We start from the raw sequence: 19,221 nt of genomic DNA, 5'->3' as shown, positions 1-19,221 counted from the left end.
AATGATGGCTCTTCTAGGAATAAACTTCACGCCAGTGGCCCCAGGTCCTAAATGTATGTAGGAATATGTACAGGGAAAACAGAAGATAGCTGTCTAATTAGTCACGAGAACTAGATCCTAAACTCTCAGCTCACTGTCCTTTAGTTCTTTCACCCCAATGGGGCATTTCTTGGGAATAAAAGGATTCTGTTCCCATTTTTATGGGGAGTGTGTTGAAAAACTGTTTTAAACAGTCATAATATCACCAGGGAAAAGCTGGCACAGGTTGCTGACAGTGTTTTTGACCCCATAAGTAACCTCATATTTATTCATATGAAAACAATTTTTTGGCTGAATTAAGCATCCGGTTTTGAATAAGTATCTACTCTCTCATCATCTTCTACTGTCTCCTACTCTGTCAGCTCACCTCCTCCAGGGTTCTGTTCATGATGTCTGATTATTGCTTAGCCCCAGTAATCTGTCTCACCATTTATTTTCCCATTTGCCCCTTCCCATCCTTTCTGTTGCCTTCCTCCTTCATTCCCACGTAGCCATTGATCATTTGCTCAGCACTTTGAGCTGCTGCATCCTAGGTGATTGTGACAGTGCTTGTTTTGGTGGGTAAAAGAGGGAAGGGAATTTTGGTTGGGCAAATAAGGTGTGAAAGCATCTGAGGAGACTCAGTGAAGGAAAAGCAGTCTGAGTGCAAGAAGTCAAGGCAAACCAGAGAAGGGAAGCAGGGGAGTGTCATGATGTGAGAAGTTTGAAAGTGAAGGTGAGGATTTGGTGCCAGAAGGGATGGTGTCCCTGCAAATGGATTTAAGGGAAGTCAGCATGTCACTGCAGGCAGCACAGAGGGCATTTTGCTATGATATTAGTCGTGCTGTGGATTGGGCATGTGGGAAACAGGAAGGCCACAGATGAGTACTTGTGCTGAGGATGACTAAGGCAGAAAGCAGCTGAGCTCAGGGAGAATACTCTTCTGGCTCTTTCCCATTCACTTCTGCTTCAGGCTGCTCACCAGCAGTTTTCCCTGTTGTCCTGGTTTCAGTAATAAGGTTTGATTACAAAAACAGTGGGAGGGAAAGGTCTGAGATCTCGCAAGACATTTGCCAGCTGTGGAGTTGACTTAGCAAGGCAGCACTGGGGTGGAGTACAAAGCAAAGTTCGCTTTGCTTTGCAGAGCTTCATTGGTTCATGCAGATTGTATCTCATGGGAAACTCAACCTGACGCTGGGAATGGATGAGCTCCTGCCCCAGTCCTGGAGACACATCTGGATGTCACACTTTTGGGCCTCTTCCTACCTAATAGTGCAGGAGGTACAAAAGGAAGAGACTCCTCTTCCTCCTCCTCGATCAAGCAGCCCTACACCCTGCAGTGCAATGCCCTGCTCCTTGTCTTGCACCTGGAATGGAATGACTCCGTTCCTCTGCTTTATCCCAGGTAGTCTCTGGGAACCAGAGTTCAGGGCAATTGCCACAGAGACTTTTACAATAACAGAGTGTTATAGTTTGGGTTTGCCAATTTTTAATATATTTACTTTTTGTTGTGAAATAGAATTAGGAGTAAAAGCAAAGCAGGCACAAAACTTAACAGGAGATACAGAAAAACTTTATTAATAACACAAAGAAAAATAATAATAAATTCAGAACAGATCTTCAGACTACTCCTTTCTTTTTCTTTTTCATATCTTAATAACATACAGAGACACTTCAGTCAATTCCTTACTTAAATAATCTTTTTTAGTTCACTTTAGGGAGAGGAGGGGTTTTTTTGTTTAGCTATAAGGATCTTTTTCAAGAGAGGAAATCACCAGTTTTTTCCTGACTCTACGTTTTTCATTAACAAACAGCCACCTGGGATCTGCTATCATGAGTTTTCTCCCACTTCACAGCCTCCCAGAGCTGGGATGTGGGCTCTGTTAAAAGTCATGGGGTATTACTTTTAAGGATGAGCTACTCGAAGGCAAAAGTTTTCTTCAGCTTTCTTCTTTCTGTTCATACTTCATTTCCACGAACAGAGATCCCCCTTTTTCCCTCAGGGCAAAGGATTTTCCAAACACTTCCCACCTTACCCTACCCCCCCCCCCCCCCCCGCCATGTCTTTTTCCATGATTTAAGGGAATTTTTAAGTGTAGTGCAGTCCATCCCTATAACTTACAAAAAGATATTTCAGCCAACCTTCATGCTATTTCTTTATTCTCCATCCATCTAGAAACTTAGCTTTTGCTCCACTGATTTTGGTGTATCCTTTCTGTTCTTTTTCCTCTCACGAAAGGAAGGATGGAAGGTCTGTAAGGCATAACCAGCACATGGAGGGAGCTTTACTTGGTACCTTCTAAATAAGGAACAGCATCCTAATGGTGTGGCATGAGAAGTTTGTGTGACAGGGATATGAGGCTGGAGATTACAGGGTTATAGAACTGAAACAAAAACAAAGGTTCCTAAATAAATGTAAAAGCTGTCCTAGAACACTGATGCAGTAAATAGTGGCTCTGCATATTAGTGGCTTGCTGTTTTGTTGTTGTTTTTACTCAGAGTCAGGATTGAATACACGAGATACGAATTGTTGTGTTTGGACTCGGTTGTTTATTAATATTTTATCTAAAATACCGAGGGTTTTGCAGCATGTCTAGCTAACAAGCTGAAAGCAAGAAACAATGCGTGTATTTTGTTAGTTACAAGGTCACTAAAAATTTAACTATTTAATAAGAAGTTAACATTTATATTATTTATATTTTTGATCCAATTACCAAACACTTGTGACTTGTACTGTAGTACTTTTTATCTAACTAAGAACTATTACTTGAAATCATGAAGAAGAAGGAACGAGAAGGAAGAAAGAGAACTTTCAATGTTTTGATGAGAAATGAATGTTCAAGAGCTTTCATTTGGTCTCATACTTACTATATTCTAAAATCCTAAATTTAAAACTTTTCACCAGGTGAAATTACACACTTCTATTTTAACTACATACTAGTGATTCTGACTTTATTACTCAAATTTGGAAGTCTTCTTCAGGGCCTCAAGTCAAAAGCAGTGTTCTTTTGAGGGTCAATGTTCCTGGTTTGCATTTAAACTGTTTTTGTGACTTGGGAATAGCCCCAAAGTTTTCTGCTCTTTGACATTCCAATTAGCCTGTCTAAAAGCTAAGGCAACACCATGTGCCTGTGCTGGTTTCTTTTATTGACTCTGTCCATGTTCATATCGTGTGCCAGTCCTACTGACTGCTCACTACTATTCTTATATTCTCTAATTCCAAACCTAATTCTAAATTCTAGAATTCAAATTCTAATTCTAGGCCTCCTAGACTAAATTCTGCTGCTGTAACTTTGTTATTTCTCTCAGGTTTTGCCTCAACCCCCAGCTGCAAATTTGGAGGCAAATTTTGCATGGCTTTTCCATGTAACCTGCAGCACTGTGCAGTGGGTGCTGCCTGCCCTGGGATCCCTAATTCTGCTGTAAGCACACCTTGCAGTAATAACACGTTGGGATTTGGTGGCTCTCACACTGCCAAATGCCCTGTGCCAGCCTGAACTCTGATTTCTGCAGCTACAGGGACAAGTTTAGGAGCCAAATATATCTGAAAGGGAGATGGATGTTCTCTCATTGGTGACATAGCAGAAAAACAACTGATATAAATTAATGCTGGCCTGTCAGGCTTTCTATGGATCTGATCCACTGGCTTAATTTTAAGTGTTTGCAGTAGCTTGAACTGTTCTTCTAACTGAGGAAAGCTTAGCCAGAGCTCACTGCAACTTTGAAACAAAGGCCCAAACTCATCTGAAGATGCGTGGATGATATTAATTGATGTTTAAAATGAATGCCTCTATTTGCAGGAATCTGCAATGCAAACTAGGAGTTTTAGAAAGTAATGCATATTATAATTAGGGCAAGCTTTTAAAGATGCTTTGAAGTCCTAAACATTTTTGAAATTCAAATGTGGGATGGAAATAAAGGAATCTACACAATAAAAGGGCATTAAATTATGTCTCCCAAAATTTCACTGTTTTATAGATGTAAATATATGCCATAATTAGTGGTAAGTAACATGAGGAGGATAGTTAAGTTTATTCCTATTCTTATTCAAAACAGCTGTGGCATGAAAAATAATGCTCCTTCTCTTTGTGATACAGTGGAACAAACAATTTACCCATGTAATCAGTGTTCAGAAATGGCTTGTGCTTGTGGTCTCCTCCCACCCCCTCCTGAATTTATCCCCATGTGCCTCCAGCCGTCTTAAAAGGTGCACAGATTCTTTGTGCCCTTCATTCACACACACACAATTGCAGCCACTGCCTTTTTTCCCCCTTCTCTTTTCTCTTTCTTTTCTTTTCTTTTCTTTTCTTTTCTTTTCTTTTCTTTTCTTTTCTTTTCTTTTCTTTTCTTTTCTTTTCTTTTCTTTTCTTTTCTTTTCTTTTCTTTTCTTTTTCTATTGCATAGTTCAGAACCTTGGCGTTCCCTCCACACACACACATGGACACACACACAGCTTGACTGGCAAATGATCTGCAGCTCACAAATGGGGGCTGTAACATGAATGGCTCCATGGCCAGCATGCAAATGTATGCAAAATAAATCAGATATGGAGGAAAGCAGACACCCATTTGCTTTTACCCCCTCTGGCACAGGGAACTGGGGTGCTGAGGAGCACTGCTGTGCAGGCTGATGCTGGAGAGCCACTGGAAGGGGCTGGGAGCAGCTTGGGCTGTTCATCATCCATCACAAGCCCAACCATGTGGCAGAGCTGGACACAATTCCTGAGCTGCACAGCAACGTGCCAACAGCCCAGATGCTCCCACTGGAAAAAAATTGCTTCACAATTTGGAATCCCTGCTCCTTGGTGGAGCTCTGGAGAGGAGGAGGAGGAGGGTAGGCATGGTGTGGGTGCATGAGTAACACACCTCCCCACAGCCAGCAGTTGCTCAGACCTAGATGTTGTTAATAAGTGACCTTATTAAGTGCTTCGTGTTTGCTACTGAGTGCCAGTGCAAGCTGCTTCCCAAATCCCACTGCTTCCAGTAGGTGCTGTTTTCCCTCTACTCAGCAGGATGGATTTAGACTCTTCTCAGCAATTTTTGCTGGAGTTGCTTTTTTGTTAGCCAAAGCTGTTATTATTACACAAGTGCTCTACCCTCTGCCCCTGCCTGTAGCACAGAGCCCAAGAGCTCATGGGAAAAGAATGGGAAGATGTTTTTTAAATTTATTTTTACTCTTTATTTTGGTTGCAGCCATCTCTCTTTAGGTGCAAAATCCAGCACACTGGCAGAGACTTCTCCATTTAGTATGTTGAACACTTGGTGCTCTTAATATGTAATATTTCCACTGCTACCCCCTTGACAATCTGTGCTTTATTAATTAATTAATCATGCTCTTGCACTGGAGATAGGGTGCCAGAAATACAAGTGCCTCTTCCACATCCAAGTACATTCAGCTAATATAAAACTCAGTGCTCAGAAATAAATCTAAATCAAAGTTTTACTTTTGAAAGTAAGGAAAAATAAATTTTAAATTCAATTTGTGATTTTGGGGATTTTTTTTTCCCCCTAAATTGTATTGATCTTTAAAACTCAGTGAGTAAACAGACTCCTGCTCATCACATGTGATCATCCCATAATGTTTGAAATGCCATAATGCTTGAACTTATATTTGCCCGTATATATTTGAAGTTACCATTCAAAAAGTTATTTATCTGTATAGGCAGCAAGAGTCATCCCCAGCCCCAGTGCCTGGAGCCCAGAGCACAGCTGCCTGAGGAGCTGTGCAGGAGGGAAAGCTGTTTTACAGCCCAGGAAGGCTTGCAGCCTGTGTCTGAAATGCAGAACAGCTGGAGACAGAGCGCCGTGGAGATAATGCACCAGAGCTGGTAGCAGCACTCCAGAGGCTTGGCTGTTGTCACCTTTTTCACAAGGACCATTGAAACAGGAGATTACAAGGAGAAGACTAATAGGACAGATTTCTGTATTTCAGTTTTGTTGTTATTATATTTATTTATATATTTATGTTATGTTAATATATTTATATTGTATTTATTATTTATATTTATTGTATTTATTTTGTTGTTATTATATTTATGATGCAGCTCAGGCAGTGAACCTCAGTAGGTAAAGTTTGCTTCTGGACAATACCAAGCCTGCTTGAACCAGAGCATCCCTGTCAGATGCCCAGCTGGGTAAAAAAGACCCCCAGTAATGGTGATTTTTCCTGATCTGAGAATTATTCCAGCATTCCATCAGGGTTACCAGCCCCTGCCTTGTTTTTCATTTTGCTATTGCTTAGCTTTAGCTCTCTGCCTTTCAATACCCTTTTCTGCGAGATTTAATCTAGGAGAAGGCTCTTCCCCTTGTAGCAACTTGCAGGGTATGACAGGGTTGTGGAAAAACTTCCCTTGGAAAAAGTAAGTAGATGGAGTTTCATTAGTCATTCACTACAAAGGATGTTTTCCAGACCTGAAATCATTCTTGTAACTCTCTGCTGAACACTTTCCAATTTTCCAACATCCCTTCTAAAATGTAGACACAAGCCCTGGAATCAATACTGTAGTAAGGAGCTAAAGCTGAATACCAGGGCATTTGTTTATAGCACATCACCTTATTCTCACATCTTCAACTCTCACAGCCACATAGGCACTCTTTTCTTTTCTTCTATGGTTTTTTTTTTGTTTGTTTGGTTGGGGTTTTTTTGTTGTTGTTTTGTTGTTTTTATTTTTTGTCATAACACTTTGAAGAAGGAAAAAAAGACAGCAAAAAAATTATTTTAATTCCAGCAGTTTGAGAAATACAATTTACCTTTCAGATGTATATGTTTAGACAAATCCCTTACTGTTTTAGGCATAATAATAATCTTAAGTAAGACCTTAAGACAAAATTGTTACAGTACTAAAAGAGGCTTTGGTGAGGCCTTCATTTAAGGGCATTTGCTTGCCAACTCCTATGATTTTTTTTAATGCTGGTGTTAGACTTTTTTGAAGAGACTTCAGCTCTCAGCAACCTCAGCAATTAGTTGAACATGAAAACTGTTTGCAAAGAGAATTCTGTCCTTCCTTGAAAACACCTTTGCTGTGTGCTAGACTCCAAAAAAAAAAAACAAAAACCCAAAAAACCAGCCCAAAGATCAAACAAGTAAATAAAGACAATTCTCATCTATATGATCATCATGGGACTTCTGCAACCATGCTGTGATTTCATAAGAGTAAATGACAAATCATGGCAACTGAGTGAGAGTTTCAAGCGTTGGTTCCTCACTGAAACATCAACCAGCCTGGATGTGTTGTGTACAGACCTCCCAGTGATCTCAGCCAGGGCTGGAAGAGCTGTGCGACTGAACAACAGGGTGACAGGTGGCCACACCTGTTACTTCTCCAGGTGAAATGTCAGCATGTAAATAGAACAATTAAATACCTTTCTTTTTTCCCTGTGGGCTTCAAAATCAGAAGGCGGCAGATAGAAAGTTATCCTTTTTTTAACTCTCTGAGCATTTGCAACTGCACCTTGAAATTCAAGTTCTGTGCAGCTGGTGATTTCTTAAATATTTTGCTCGTATCTGAAAGGAGAGAAAGCACTTTGTTAGTAAAACCGCAGTAGTGGTAGCAGCAGGAATAATTGCATTTTAAGAGATTACTTCTGTTGTCATTATCATTAATTGCATTAGTGCAGTTGTTTTAGCAGAAATGCCTCTTGTTCTGAAATTCCGGTGGCGTGGCCGGCGGCTGCTGCAGTTTGCCGTGTTTAGATGTTTGCCGTGCCTCCACTGCAGGCCAGCTGTGATGGCAGATTGCTTGTTTACCATCAGCCCCGAACAATTCCTCCCAGCTCCCTGCTTTAGGTGCACATTAAACATTAACTGCTGGCCTGGCACGAGGCAGGTGCAGGAAACAAGGTGGAGCAGCAATAGGATTTCTTCCCCTTATGCAAAATACCTGGGTGTAGGGCTGCTTGTGTCACTGTGTGCAAACCTCAGGAGGCTGCTCCGCTGATTAATTTACAAAGCCAGCCCCAAGTAATCTTAGATCTGTGTCTTTTCTGTGCCACAGACTGGCTCGGTGTGTGCTGTTATCAGAATATTGCCTCAGAAGGCCGTACCACAAATAAGGACTGCAGACACTAAGGAGGATTAATGAGTTGTGGCCAAGTTAAAAATTAAGTAGCAGTTACAAATGACCTGAACTGTGGTGAGTGCTCCACACTAGAATCATAGGATGGTTTGGTTATAAGGAACCTCAGAGAACACCTAAATCCAACGCCTTCCACCAGAACTGGTTGCTTCCAGGGATGGGGCATAGGGTAAGCTTACCTGTAAATAGGGTTTATAAAAAGTCTGAGGGTAAATGTGAAGGTACCTGTCAAGTATCTTGTGTCCCATTTCTGTATGAGGAATAGCACCAAGCAGAGCTAGACCTGCAAGTGACACTGCTGCAGGAGTGCATTCATTTCCCTGCTACAACACTCACCTCAGCGTAACTTTCAAGTTCAGATGATTCTTTGCTGTCATGCTGCAGTAGCTGATCAGCTATTCCCACATGAAAGGAAAATCCTGCCCACTGTTTCCCTGGGCATCAAAGATGTCAGCAGAGCTAATGCCTGAATCAACAAATCCAGCTGTGCATATCCCTGGAGTCCGCCTGTGTCCGTATTAGCGTGCTTTCAAGTGGAGGGCTTTTGAAAATGTGTCCATGATGTCAAGGAGCAGAGTGGCAGAACAGCTCCAGCACTTCTGCAGGCCCAGGAAGGCTGGGTTCAGCAGGTGACCTGTGTGCTTGCTCTGTGGCCACATTAATCCTGCAGTGCCCAGGGCTTGGATTGGCACATGAATAATTGAAGGTAGCGCCGTTCCTCGCTTGATCCTGCGAGTCTTGGTCTCTGATGCTGCCTATCAAAGGCAGCTGGATGGTTCCTGAGGCTGCAGGGAAATGCTGGGAGCCAGCAAATCCTTCCAGCAGCATTTACAGGTGGGGGGCACGGCTCTGTGCACACGGGAGTTGTGCCAGAGTGCTCTGTGGAGTCGAGTGTTTTGCTGAATCGATGCCATATGGCCTTATCAGAGACCGAGCCTGTGCTGCCCAGCTGCCTCCCTCTGCCATGAGGATTTCGTTGCTTGAAGACAGGAAAAGGAGAAAGTGAGCTGTGGCCTCAGCAGAGTGGGGTGTCTCAGCTGAATTTGAGACAGCAAGGCATGTTCACTTCAGAGGGGTTGGCTCTCGTGCCTGTGCTCCAGGGATTTCATCAGGTGCCTGCCAGACAAGAATGTCACCTGGAGCCCACAGAAATACTGGGGCATCTTTCATCGTCTAAAGTTTGAATAAATTGCTGATTTCCTGAGGTTTTTTACTGCAACAATTGGGCAGCCACTTCCCCTGACAGACTTTTTCCACTGTTACTGTCATCACTATTAAGATCCCTGCCCTTCTTTCTGAAAAGAATGGTGAGCTAGTGACAGCTTATGCTGTTCTCTCTGTCAAATAAAAAAGTCAAATCTTCACCATGCATTCCTTTTTCCCCACAGGCTGACTTAAACTGCAACATCCAAGATGATACAGGGGCGTTTTATGGAGTCACCAGTCAGTACGAGAGCTCAGAAAACATGACAATCACCTGTTCCACCAAAGTCTGCTCGTTTGGAAAGCAAGTAGTAGAAAAAGTAGAGGTGGGTGTTGTGATGGGATATGTACCTTTAGTGCTTTTTTTCCCTTTCCTATGCACAGACCTGTGTGCTGTGGTCAGGTCTCTGGTTGGATTGCTGTACAGTGATGTTGCAGCTGGGGGCTGAGCCCCAGACGCACACCTGTCATGTACAAAACTGGTTTTGGGGGGAATTTTAGCCTGGAGCTGAAGGTTGAGCCTTTACAGATGTCCTGGTCACTCTTTATGACCTTCTTAAACTAAGTATGTTTTCTAACCATGATGACCTTAAAAATTATTAAAAAAAAAAAAAAAGGTGTGATTTTAATAATTTCCATTATTCCAAGCTTAGAGAAAGCCAAAAATCCTCATAAACCACCATCTGAGCAATTGGTAGCTGGAGAGGAGAAGTCCAAGAGTCACAACCTTACCCTCCCTCCACAATCTTAAGTCAGTCTGGTTTTCTTCCAGCTATAATCCTACCCCTTTCTGTAGTTCATAAACTGATTATCAAGTCATGCAATAATATGTTTTTTATGGGCACACTTAAACATAAATACATAAGCTTATTTTTGCTGTTCCCTTTGCAGACAGGTGCCTCAAAACTCCTGCAAAATCATCTTGCCACAGATTTTGGATTAATTCATTTGTACTCAGTTTGGGACTTTATAATCCTCATCTGTTCAGTTTGTTAATTTGCAGGTTAGAGAACAAGTAGTGATATTACATTTTTTGATAATTGAGACCCCTTGTATTTTTAGCAAGGCATTTCGTAGGTCAGGCAGGGAGTCAGCAAGCAGGTCTGTATGTTTCTCTGAGCCACTTTCTCTTTTTCCTGTCTACCCCAAAAAAAAAAAAAAAAGAGAGAAAAACAGATTTACCAGTGACTTTTTCCCCCCCCCATCTCTGAATTCTCGCATCCTAAATGGTTTTTATTTTTCCCAGACTGAATATGCAAGGTTTGAGAACGGCCGGTTTGTGTACAGGATAAACCGCTCTCCCATGTGTGAATACATGATCAACTTCATACACAAGCTGAAGCATTTACCAGAGAAATACATGATGAACAGCGTCTTGGAAAACTTCACAATTTTATTGGTAGGCACCAGCTTTTCTATTTTTCCACTTCTGTGATATTCTCAGGCTTTGTATGGCTTGCTCAGCTTGTGATGTTGGGAACCAGCTTCCAAATCCCTTAGTCATTGGTCCTTACCAGACAAACCATCCCACTGACTTCAAAATAATTCTGGAACTGGGCGCTAGAGACGCTCAGGATGAAAAGGCTCAGCTGGCTGGGAGTGTGAGCACACATCTTTGTTATTTCCCACACATTTCAGCTTACTTCTCAGTTTTTTCCACTTGAGTCTGGGGTTTGGAGAGAGCCTGAGGCAGTAACTTTGAACAACTGTGTTCGTCTAATGTGTCCTTACCGGGGCTCAGTTATGGCACTGCAGGTGCCAGTGGTGTTAATTAGCTCTGGGGCAGGCAGCAAACACCCAGCAGGTGACCTAAAGCACAGAGCACAGGCCCTGTGGTGGCCCTCGAGCCAGTTTCATCCAGTGACCCAGCTTGCTCTCCCTGCAGCTCCGTGGTGGCACCTCGGCCAAGCTCCCAGAGCCAGGCACCATCGCTGCCAGGACGTTTGGGCAGGGCCGAGGTGACACGGGCTGTGGGAACCCCAAATTCAGCCTGGGAGTTCAGAACTTTCTGTGCTTCCTGGCACTGACCCCCAGGAGAACACTGCTTTTGACCTCAGACCTTGGAGAGGGCTTCCAAAATAAAGTGACAGAGTTGGGATCACTGGTGTGTAGTTTGTGTAGAAGTGTGTGATATCACGTGGTGAAGGGTTTGGAATTTGGGGTTTTAGAATATAGCAATAAGGATGGGACAAGATGGAGGTTATTGGGAGTTGGCTCTTTCTTCCTTCTTGCTCCTTCTTCTTCGTTTCAGATGGTAATTTTTGGTTGGACAGAAAATCCCACAGTGCGGGTCACAGGTGTTTGGTCATTGGGTCAAAAGTGTAAATATTATAGATGTTAGCTTTTAATTGGACAGTTAGGCTTTAAAAGACCTTGTAACAAGCAAGATACCCTGACATTTTCTCACTCTTAGCTTGTTAGCTAGAGGTGCTGCAGAACTCACTGTACTTTAGGTAAGAATTAATAAACATCTGAGTCTGAACACAAAAACTCCATCTCTCATGCTTCAATCCTGATTCTGAGTGAAGGCAAAAAAAAAAAAAAAAAGCTAGCCACTAATGTGTGGTGCCACTAATTATGGGCCACTTCTTGTTCCAGCCCTGCTGTTTCCAGGTGTGTAATGTTCTGTCTGTCTCTTCCTTGCCCCACACAGGTGGTAACAAACAGGGATACACAAGAAACCCTGCTCTGCATGGCTTGTGTGTTCGAAGTGTCCAACAGTGAACATGGAGCACAGCATCACATCTACAGGCTTGTAAAGGACTGAGCAGTTATTTATATATACAATTCATTTCACTTCTTTATCAAAACACAGACTGTAAACCTCAACACTAAGTGGCAGTGCCTCTGGCCCAACTTTCACCCGCATTTTTCTAAATCCTGTTTTAGTGAAGTCATTTTTAATGTGTTCATATATAATTGTAGCTGTGAAATTCTGGTACAGTTGTAAAAATTATTTCTAAAACTAAGTGTTCTTCAAATTTGTAAACCACAGTTCTTTGGGAAGACTGTATTTAAGAACCTAATGCCTCTGTCTGTTGAGGCCTATTTTTAATTCTGATAGAAAAATGTATGACAGAGCATTTGCCATGGGGAAAAACTGACAGCGTTTATAAGAATTTATTTTGGGTTTTTTCCAACATGAAATACTGTTTTACAATGCAAGTGGAATTGAAATGAATCTTTAGCTATAACTGTAAATGAGTACACAAAGTTAATAATCTCTATAGAATTATCTTTGTAACTAATTAGGGTGGAAGATATGGACGAATGTAATTCACTAAATTATTTTTTAAAATGAAACATTTTTCTGTTTGAAACCAAATGAAAAATATAGCCTTAAGAAACGCCTGATAGAAACAGACAGGTCCTAAAATTAGGCAAATTTTGTATTTTTTTCTCAACGCTAAAACTAATCTTCTAATCCATTAAACTTTCAAACAGGTGTTGCAGAGAAAGAAAACATCACCCCTTACCCCTAACATATCTAGTGTATTTTAAAAGAGTATAAAGTTGTATTGTACTAATATGAAAATTTGATTATTTAATGAAAAAGATGGCTCATTTTGCAATAAGTAGGTAAATACTGAAGATTTAGACTTGCATTATATGTAGTCTTGTGTGTGCAGTTATATTTTATACGGACAACTATGTTTTTTATTAAGTTGAGCAAAAAACTTGCAACTCTGAAATCAAGAGGTGAACAGAAACAGCTGACATTGCAACAGCATCGAGTCATTCTCAAACAGAGAGCAAAACACTGATGTGTTTGAGAGAAGAGTATGCACACCTCTGAAAGGATCAGCAGCTTTAATATCTGTGAGACGCTAGAAAATCGCAACCAGCATCAGGCAGGGAAGATTGGGAAGGGGAGAATTGGGATTTTTTTTTTCTCCTTTTCCTCTTAATCGTGGTGCTCTCACACCTCTCCCAGTTGTCTCTCCAAGTCTGGCAAAGACCTTATCAGAAAACAACACCCACCTACCATGTGGGGTCTGCTGTCCTCTTGGATGTGGTAGTGTTCAGCCTTCTGCTGAATTCAGGGAAGACTTCAGGCAGTGAGGCACAGCTGGAGATATTTGAATACTGTGAGGCTTCACACCTGAGTGATGTCTGGGGTCAGCACACCTGAGAGCAGCGGCCACACCCCTCCTGTGCAGGATGGAGGGTGCTGCCCCTCCTTGCTCAAGCAGAAGTTGTTTGGTGCTGGTGCTGGTGCTGGTGCTGGTCCAGGTCCAGCAGAGGCTTCTCCAGCAAAACATTTGTCTGAAAAGCTGAGGGCTGCCCCACCAAGCACAAGCTATCTTTGGGATCAGTGATGAGTTATCAGCAAGGAGGGTTCTTCAGAGAGTCTTTTGCAGTCCTGACTCAAAGTTCATGTTTAGCAGGCCCCTCCTCCCTCCCCATTCTGTATGTTCCACGTAGTGCCATGCTTTTTCCTCATTCCCAAAAGTCAATTTAATGCAAAACCAGCACAGTTCCCATGCACAGTTTAAGTGTAGAATTTACTCCCAGGCCCAGTGCTGTAGTCTTCAAACAAGCAAGCCTAATTCTTTTTTGCAAACGATATTCCTGCACAGTCCTTTCTGTTAGAATTGTTGAAATGTCTGCACTAGACTGGAGCCTAGGGGAGGTGGTGGGGTCAGACCAGGACCATCCCTAATGCTGCTGAGGTCTGGGGTGCAAGCATCAGCGAGGGGAAATGGAAACTGCTTTAATCCCTCAGCCTGACCTGGCTCCTTGGAGTGGGTATTTTGGATGGTGGCTGTGATGTCTGGCTCTTAGCTGCTCATGGATATTAGGGCTGATGATATTTCAGTTGATCCTCTGCGAAGTGAACAGAGAAACGTGTCCATGGCAAGGTCTCTTTTAGCGCTCCTTTTTAACACTAACAACCACATCAGGAAAAGCACTGCATTGTAACAGCCTAACGGTAGCCCTTTATTCTAAGCACTTGGTGTTACGAGTCAAAAACTACTTTTTGGTTTTTGTTCTAAAGTTGTCTTTTATTTAGAGTTTGAATTGTGGGTTTGGTGATTTTTTTTTTTTTTAATAACAAGCAAACTCTTTAAGGCATATAAAGTATGTAAGTCAATTTGCAAATCCAGGTACAGTTTTTGGGGTTTTTTTAGTAGGATCTGGCACACTACATATGCCATAACTATAGGGCATAAACAGTCACAATGTTTATTGGTGTTCACATATGTAATGTTAGAGAAACTACTTCCATCGTCTTTTCTTTACACTTCTGTAAATGACCCATACCCTGTATATGTTAATTCTTAAAAGCCTTAATCCTTCAACTGTTGAGTGTGGGGTGTGTAGTCCAACAGGCTGCCTGTAAACTGTGAGCTCTTTTGTAAGCTGGAAGTACTTATCTTGTTACTGTTACTTTTTTGTAGGAACCTTTTAATTGAGAGCTGCCAAAGCATTACAGTATGCAGTGCCTTAGCATTATATTAGAAGTACCTTTTAGCCTCTTAAAATTAAATTTTATACATTGTTTTATTGATTGGTTCCATTTTTAAAATAATCTGTATTTTTCCCCCGCAGAACCACACTTTGACTGCTTGGTCTAAACCAGCTGTCTGTAAAAGTCAGTCCCATTGCAGTGAGATGCCTATACCAAAAGGAAAGATTACAGATCCCTAGTTCTCCGTGAAAAGTGAATTGTATTAATAAATGCTGCCTTTTTAAATTTCATGACCAAATAATTAATTGTGACTCTTCTGCACTCTAGCATGAAAGTGCCTTTGGTTTGAAATTCCAGCTTAGAAAAGTGCTGCCATAATAATGACAATTTGTAGAGAGACCAAAAATATTTAGTTATCACCGTAATGCCTTTGGTTTATTGGAATAAGTTGAATCTACAGACCTCCATTCACAAAAGAGCACCATTCATAGCAAAGGGATTTTGCTAATGATCAGCCTGCTGAAGAAAAATCTACTGTTTGCCATTTCTGACAGCATTGCAAACCAGCAACTGATTTGTCTGTGATGTAAAAATGAAAATATTCCCATTTATATTCTCTTCATCCGGTCACGCATCTGCATAATGAGAGATCCATATCCTACAGAATTCCAGTGGACAAACATGGCTTCTTCGATCTCCTCTTACAATGTTTTGGTATCTGTGAAGATTCTTTGCTCAGACAGCAGATTTTGTTTACAAAGTTGTGCATGCTGAAGGTCAGATGCAGAAAACAAGAGGAACGTGGAGAGCTGAGCGTAGCAAGGGTAAATGCAATTGTGTGGGTTTAAACATTGAAATGTCCAGTGGGAGCCTTGTGGGTGAGGGTGCTGGTGGGGAAGCTCTGCCCAGCATGACTCTAAACACAGGGTTGTTTCGTTTTCCTCCCAGATGATGTCTTGGGATTATTAAAAAAAAAAAATATTAACTCCTCTTAATAATGTGTCTGTATTTGATACCTTCTGTGAACAGGGGCCATACTCTCCACCACAATTGAAATCAATGGGAAGAGGAGCAACATTTTAACAATGTTAGAAAGAGCAAATATCAGCAAAACCAAAAGCTGTCAGAGGGATTATATAGTTGTGAATACAATGTTAACTTGATTTTTAAAGTATTTGATGAAAACTAAGATTAACTTTTTATACAGAGAAATATTGTGACACTGTGTGGTAAATATTGTGATAATTCATATTCCCTTTCTCTAAAATATTATTTTTGTTATTCCTTAGAGGTCTAAATCTCACTTACCTCTGTAAGACATAAAATCCTGTTGAACTCAATGAGACTGAGGTTGGGCAAAGACACTTTTGGCCCACAAGCAGAACATACTTTTTCTGTTACTGCCAAACATTTTGGCTGTACTAGTCAATGTTTGTGATAAACTGCACCTCTGTCTCATTCCAACGAGCATAATGGTACCATTTGGGCCTGTTAAAAACCGCTACTAACAAACGTGGTTTGACTTACTTGAATTCCAAACTGGTTTTTTTTGTCTAGGTACTGCACCACTATTTTGAAGGAACCGCAGAGCCCATGCCTGTTTCTCACTTTCCCTCTCCAGCACAGCTCCAGCTCAGCTTGGCCACAGCCTGTCCCATGGCTGGGCTGTTGGGATAATGAAGGGTGTACATTGATGTTGAGTGTACGTACCTGCCGAGGCAGACACGACATTTGACGCGCTAATCCCGTATCTATTTATTTTTCCACTGCGAGTCCCAGGGTGTGCCTGCTGTCTGAAGCAGCTCCCCTGCAAGTTCCCTGGAGCCCTCAGCCAGCCACACTGAGAGCCCTGACGTTGTCCCCCCTTTCCTTTTTCCCGTGACCATACGCGTGCCCGGGCACAGGCGGGCGTGAGGAGTAGAGCCCGGCTTTGTCCTTTGCTCAGGATGATCTCCTTTCCCCCTCTTATCTTTCATAGCCAGATGTTTAGCCCCCCCCTCCGCCAGAAAGACTGAGGCTGGATAAATGAAAGTACAAGAAACACTCTGGATATCTTCACCTTTTAACTTTTCAGGTCATTCTTGCTGAGATCATGTAATTAGTTTTAGTGTGTAAATTAAATCTTAAATGCACTCAGTTGACTAAAAGGAGATGGATCCCTGTTACCTCCTTACAGAATATGTGTTTTTGTTTTTTGTTTTGTTTTGTTTTATGGGCCTCTGATTCAGGCTCATGACTGCAGACAAAAAATACAATATGTGCCTGAAAAAAAAAAAAGAAGACAAAAGAATTTTATAACATTGAAAACCTGAATAGCCTTTAATTCTTCAGTACATTTTATGTAAAACAGGTTGGGTTTTTGTTTTGTTTTGTTTTGGGGTTTTTTTGCCATGTGCATTTGTTCACATTTGTAAATGACTTAATGGAATTCTCACTTTATGTTTATTTGTGTAATGTGTATAAAATGGGTTTGTGACTTAAGCATATTCATATATGGTCAGTGGTTACTTTAATATTGTACTGCTGCTGGTAACTTTTGATGTAGAACTTGCCTTTTGATGATAAAGTACCTCTAGGTTAGACAGTGAAGGAAGGCTCTTGGAAAAAACTGAATGTTCTCCAATGTTTTCTTAACATATTTACAGAAGCTTTCAAAAGGAGTTTCAGTCAAACCTCTTGGCAGTACAGTATTCTTGTATTTGTTATTGTCTGTGTGTAGGTACTGGTACCTTTTTTTTTTGTTTAAAATGTTTTAAGTGTTGGCTTTAAAGTGAATTTATCTTTAGTATGATAGTAATATGAAAATTATAGGTTTTGTGTGCAGAGAATTTTTTTATAAAGTGCTTTGTAAAAAAAAAAAAAACTGTATTCTAGCTTTCGCGGTACATATGTGTGATAACTTTAATATCCATGACAGTTAAGTGCAATTATTTCATCACTCTAAAAATGCTATTTTTGTGTCGGTTACTGCAGGTGTTTTCATGTCTTTGCAAAGTGACACATTTTGATGCCTTCTTGATAAAGTGGTAGAATTTTTGTAGCTTTCTAGAAACTTTGTATTCATACAGTATCAATTGAAAATAAAGAAAATGAAAGTGTTTTGTGCATTTGTTGTAATCTCTTACCTCCATCTCTTCTTAATTCTGGGTGTAGCTTTCAAACCCCTTTTCCAAAGTAGCACAAGGCCAGACTTGCAGCAGTGCCTTCCTAAAGGTGCAAGGGAGATGCAGAAGGGTTTGCAGGAGCCTGGTGGGGTGGCACATCTGGAAGCGTTATCCTAGCTCTTGTCTGTGTGTCATCCTAAATAAACCATGGTGGATTTTTGTGGAGCATCGTTTAAACCACACCACTACAGTGGGAAAAGCCACCCATGTCTCCTAATTCCAGAAGCAGGAATGATGTGTCCAAAACACTAGAGAATAAACGATGCAAACACATCATTAACTGAGCAGCTAGAACTGACTGAGGAGCACAGGAGTTATCTGAGGTTGCTTCTTCCAGAACACTGAGCTCTGTGGGAACTGAGGCCCTACAAATGTGCCATGATTTGATTTCAAGACACTCATTTCTTGTTCTGCTTAAACCACCTGCCCCTCAGCTGACAGCTGTACCTGGTGTGATGAGACGATGAAACGGGATCAGTTTGCCTCCTGAATTCACGAGGTAAAACCACCTAGCTAGGGGGGAAAAAAATAAAGGGATATCCTGGGTCAAATGAAATCAATGGGGAAAAGATCAGGACTTGGTAGAGGATAAAAAAGTACATCTGGCTCATCTGCTTCCATGGGGGAGCAGTGGCTTTTGAATAAACCACATGCCCTTCCCACACTCCTCAATTCTCCTTTGGGTGGCAGATGTTCCACTGCTCTTTTTAAAATGCCAGCAGAGCACCCCCCCACCCCACCCCCCGTGTGCAAGATGAATGGGATGAGAACAAGACACAGATACGGTCTGTTTTGACCCTGTTTTCTCTTCTTTGTTCCCATTAAGTACGTTGCTTCAGCCCTTTGAAGTGTGTTAGCTGTTTCAGAAACAACCTGCTCCTTAATTAAGGTTCTGCTTCCTAATTAATTTAGATTGAACCCATAAATCTTCCACCTTTGGGAAAATGTCACGCAGTGTTTTGGGCTGGGAGTCCCCATGTCGTGTCACCATCAGGTTTTTTTGAGGAGCTGGCTTCAGTGGGAGCCACAGGCCCTCCCTGGCAAAGCTGGTTTGCATGGGCAGCAAGCGAAGAAGCCAGACCAGTTACTCTGTGCCATTCTATGGAGCACAGAATCCATATGTGGTCCATGGAGTTTTCTGTGGGCTTTAATTTTTAATTTTGTTTTTAAGATACAGCCTGTTTGACCCTAGGAATCCAGGAGACATTTCACACTCACAAACCCACGAGTGAAAGGAGGGCTCAGAGCTCAGCAATGTGTGGGCAGATGTCTGCAGTCCCCACCACACATCTCTAGATGTTCATCCCAACCCTGACCTTTTGCAGCCTCACTATTATTGTGTGGGGCCC

At 41.6% G+C, this 19,221-nt stretch overlaps 1 protein-coding gene across 2 annotated transcripts in view; it reads left to right on the top strand.

Annotated features, from left to right (window-relative positions):
• TEAD1 (TEA domain transcription factor 1) overlaps positions 1-12,118 on the top strand; it is a 97,960-nt gene extending 85,842 nt beyond the window's left edge. For both annotated transcript variants that reach the window (XM_062494205.1, XM_062494204.1), the window contains 3 exons: positions 9,481-9,621; positions 10,542-10,694; positions 11,949-12,118. In XM_062494205.1, the coding sequence (XP_062350189.1) occupies positions 9,481-9,621; positions 10,542-10,694; positions 11,949-12,062 (408 nt within the window). In that variant the 3' untranslated portion in view covers positions 12,063-12,118. The remainder of the gene's footprint in view (positions 1-9,480; positions 9,622-10,541; positions 10,695-11,948) is intronic.
• The last annotated feature ends 7,103 nt before the right edge of the window (positions 12,119-19,221 follow it).

This window comes from Cinclus cinclus, chromosome 6 (assembly GCF_963662255.1).
Source record: "Cinclus cinclus chromosome 6, bCinCin1.1, whole genome shotgun sequence".
NCBI lineage: Eukaryota > Metazoa > Chordata > Aves > Passeriformes > Cinclidae > Cinclus > Cinclus cinclus.
This window is presented reverse-complemented; position numbering and strand designations above follow the sequence as displayed.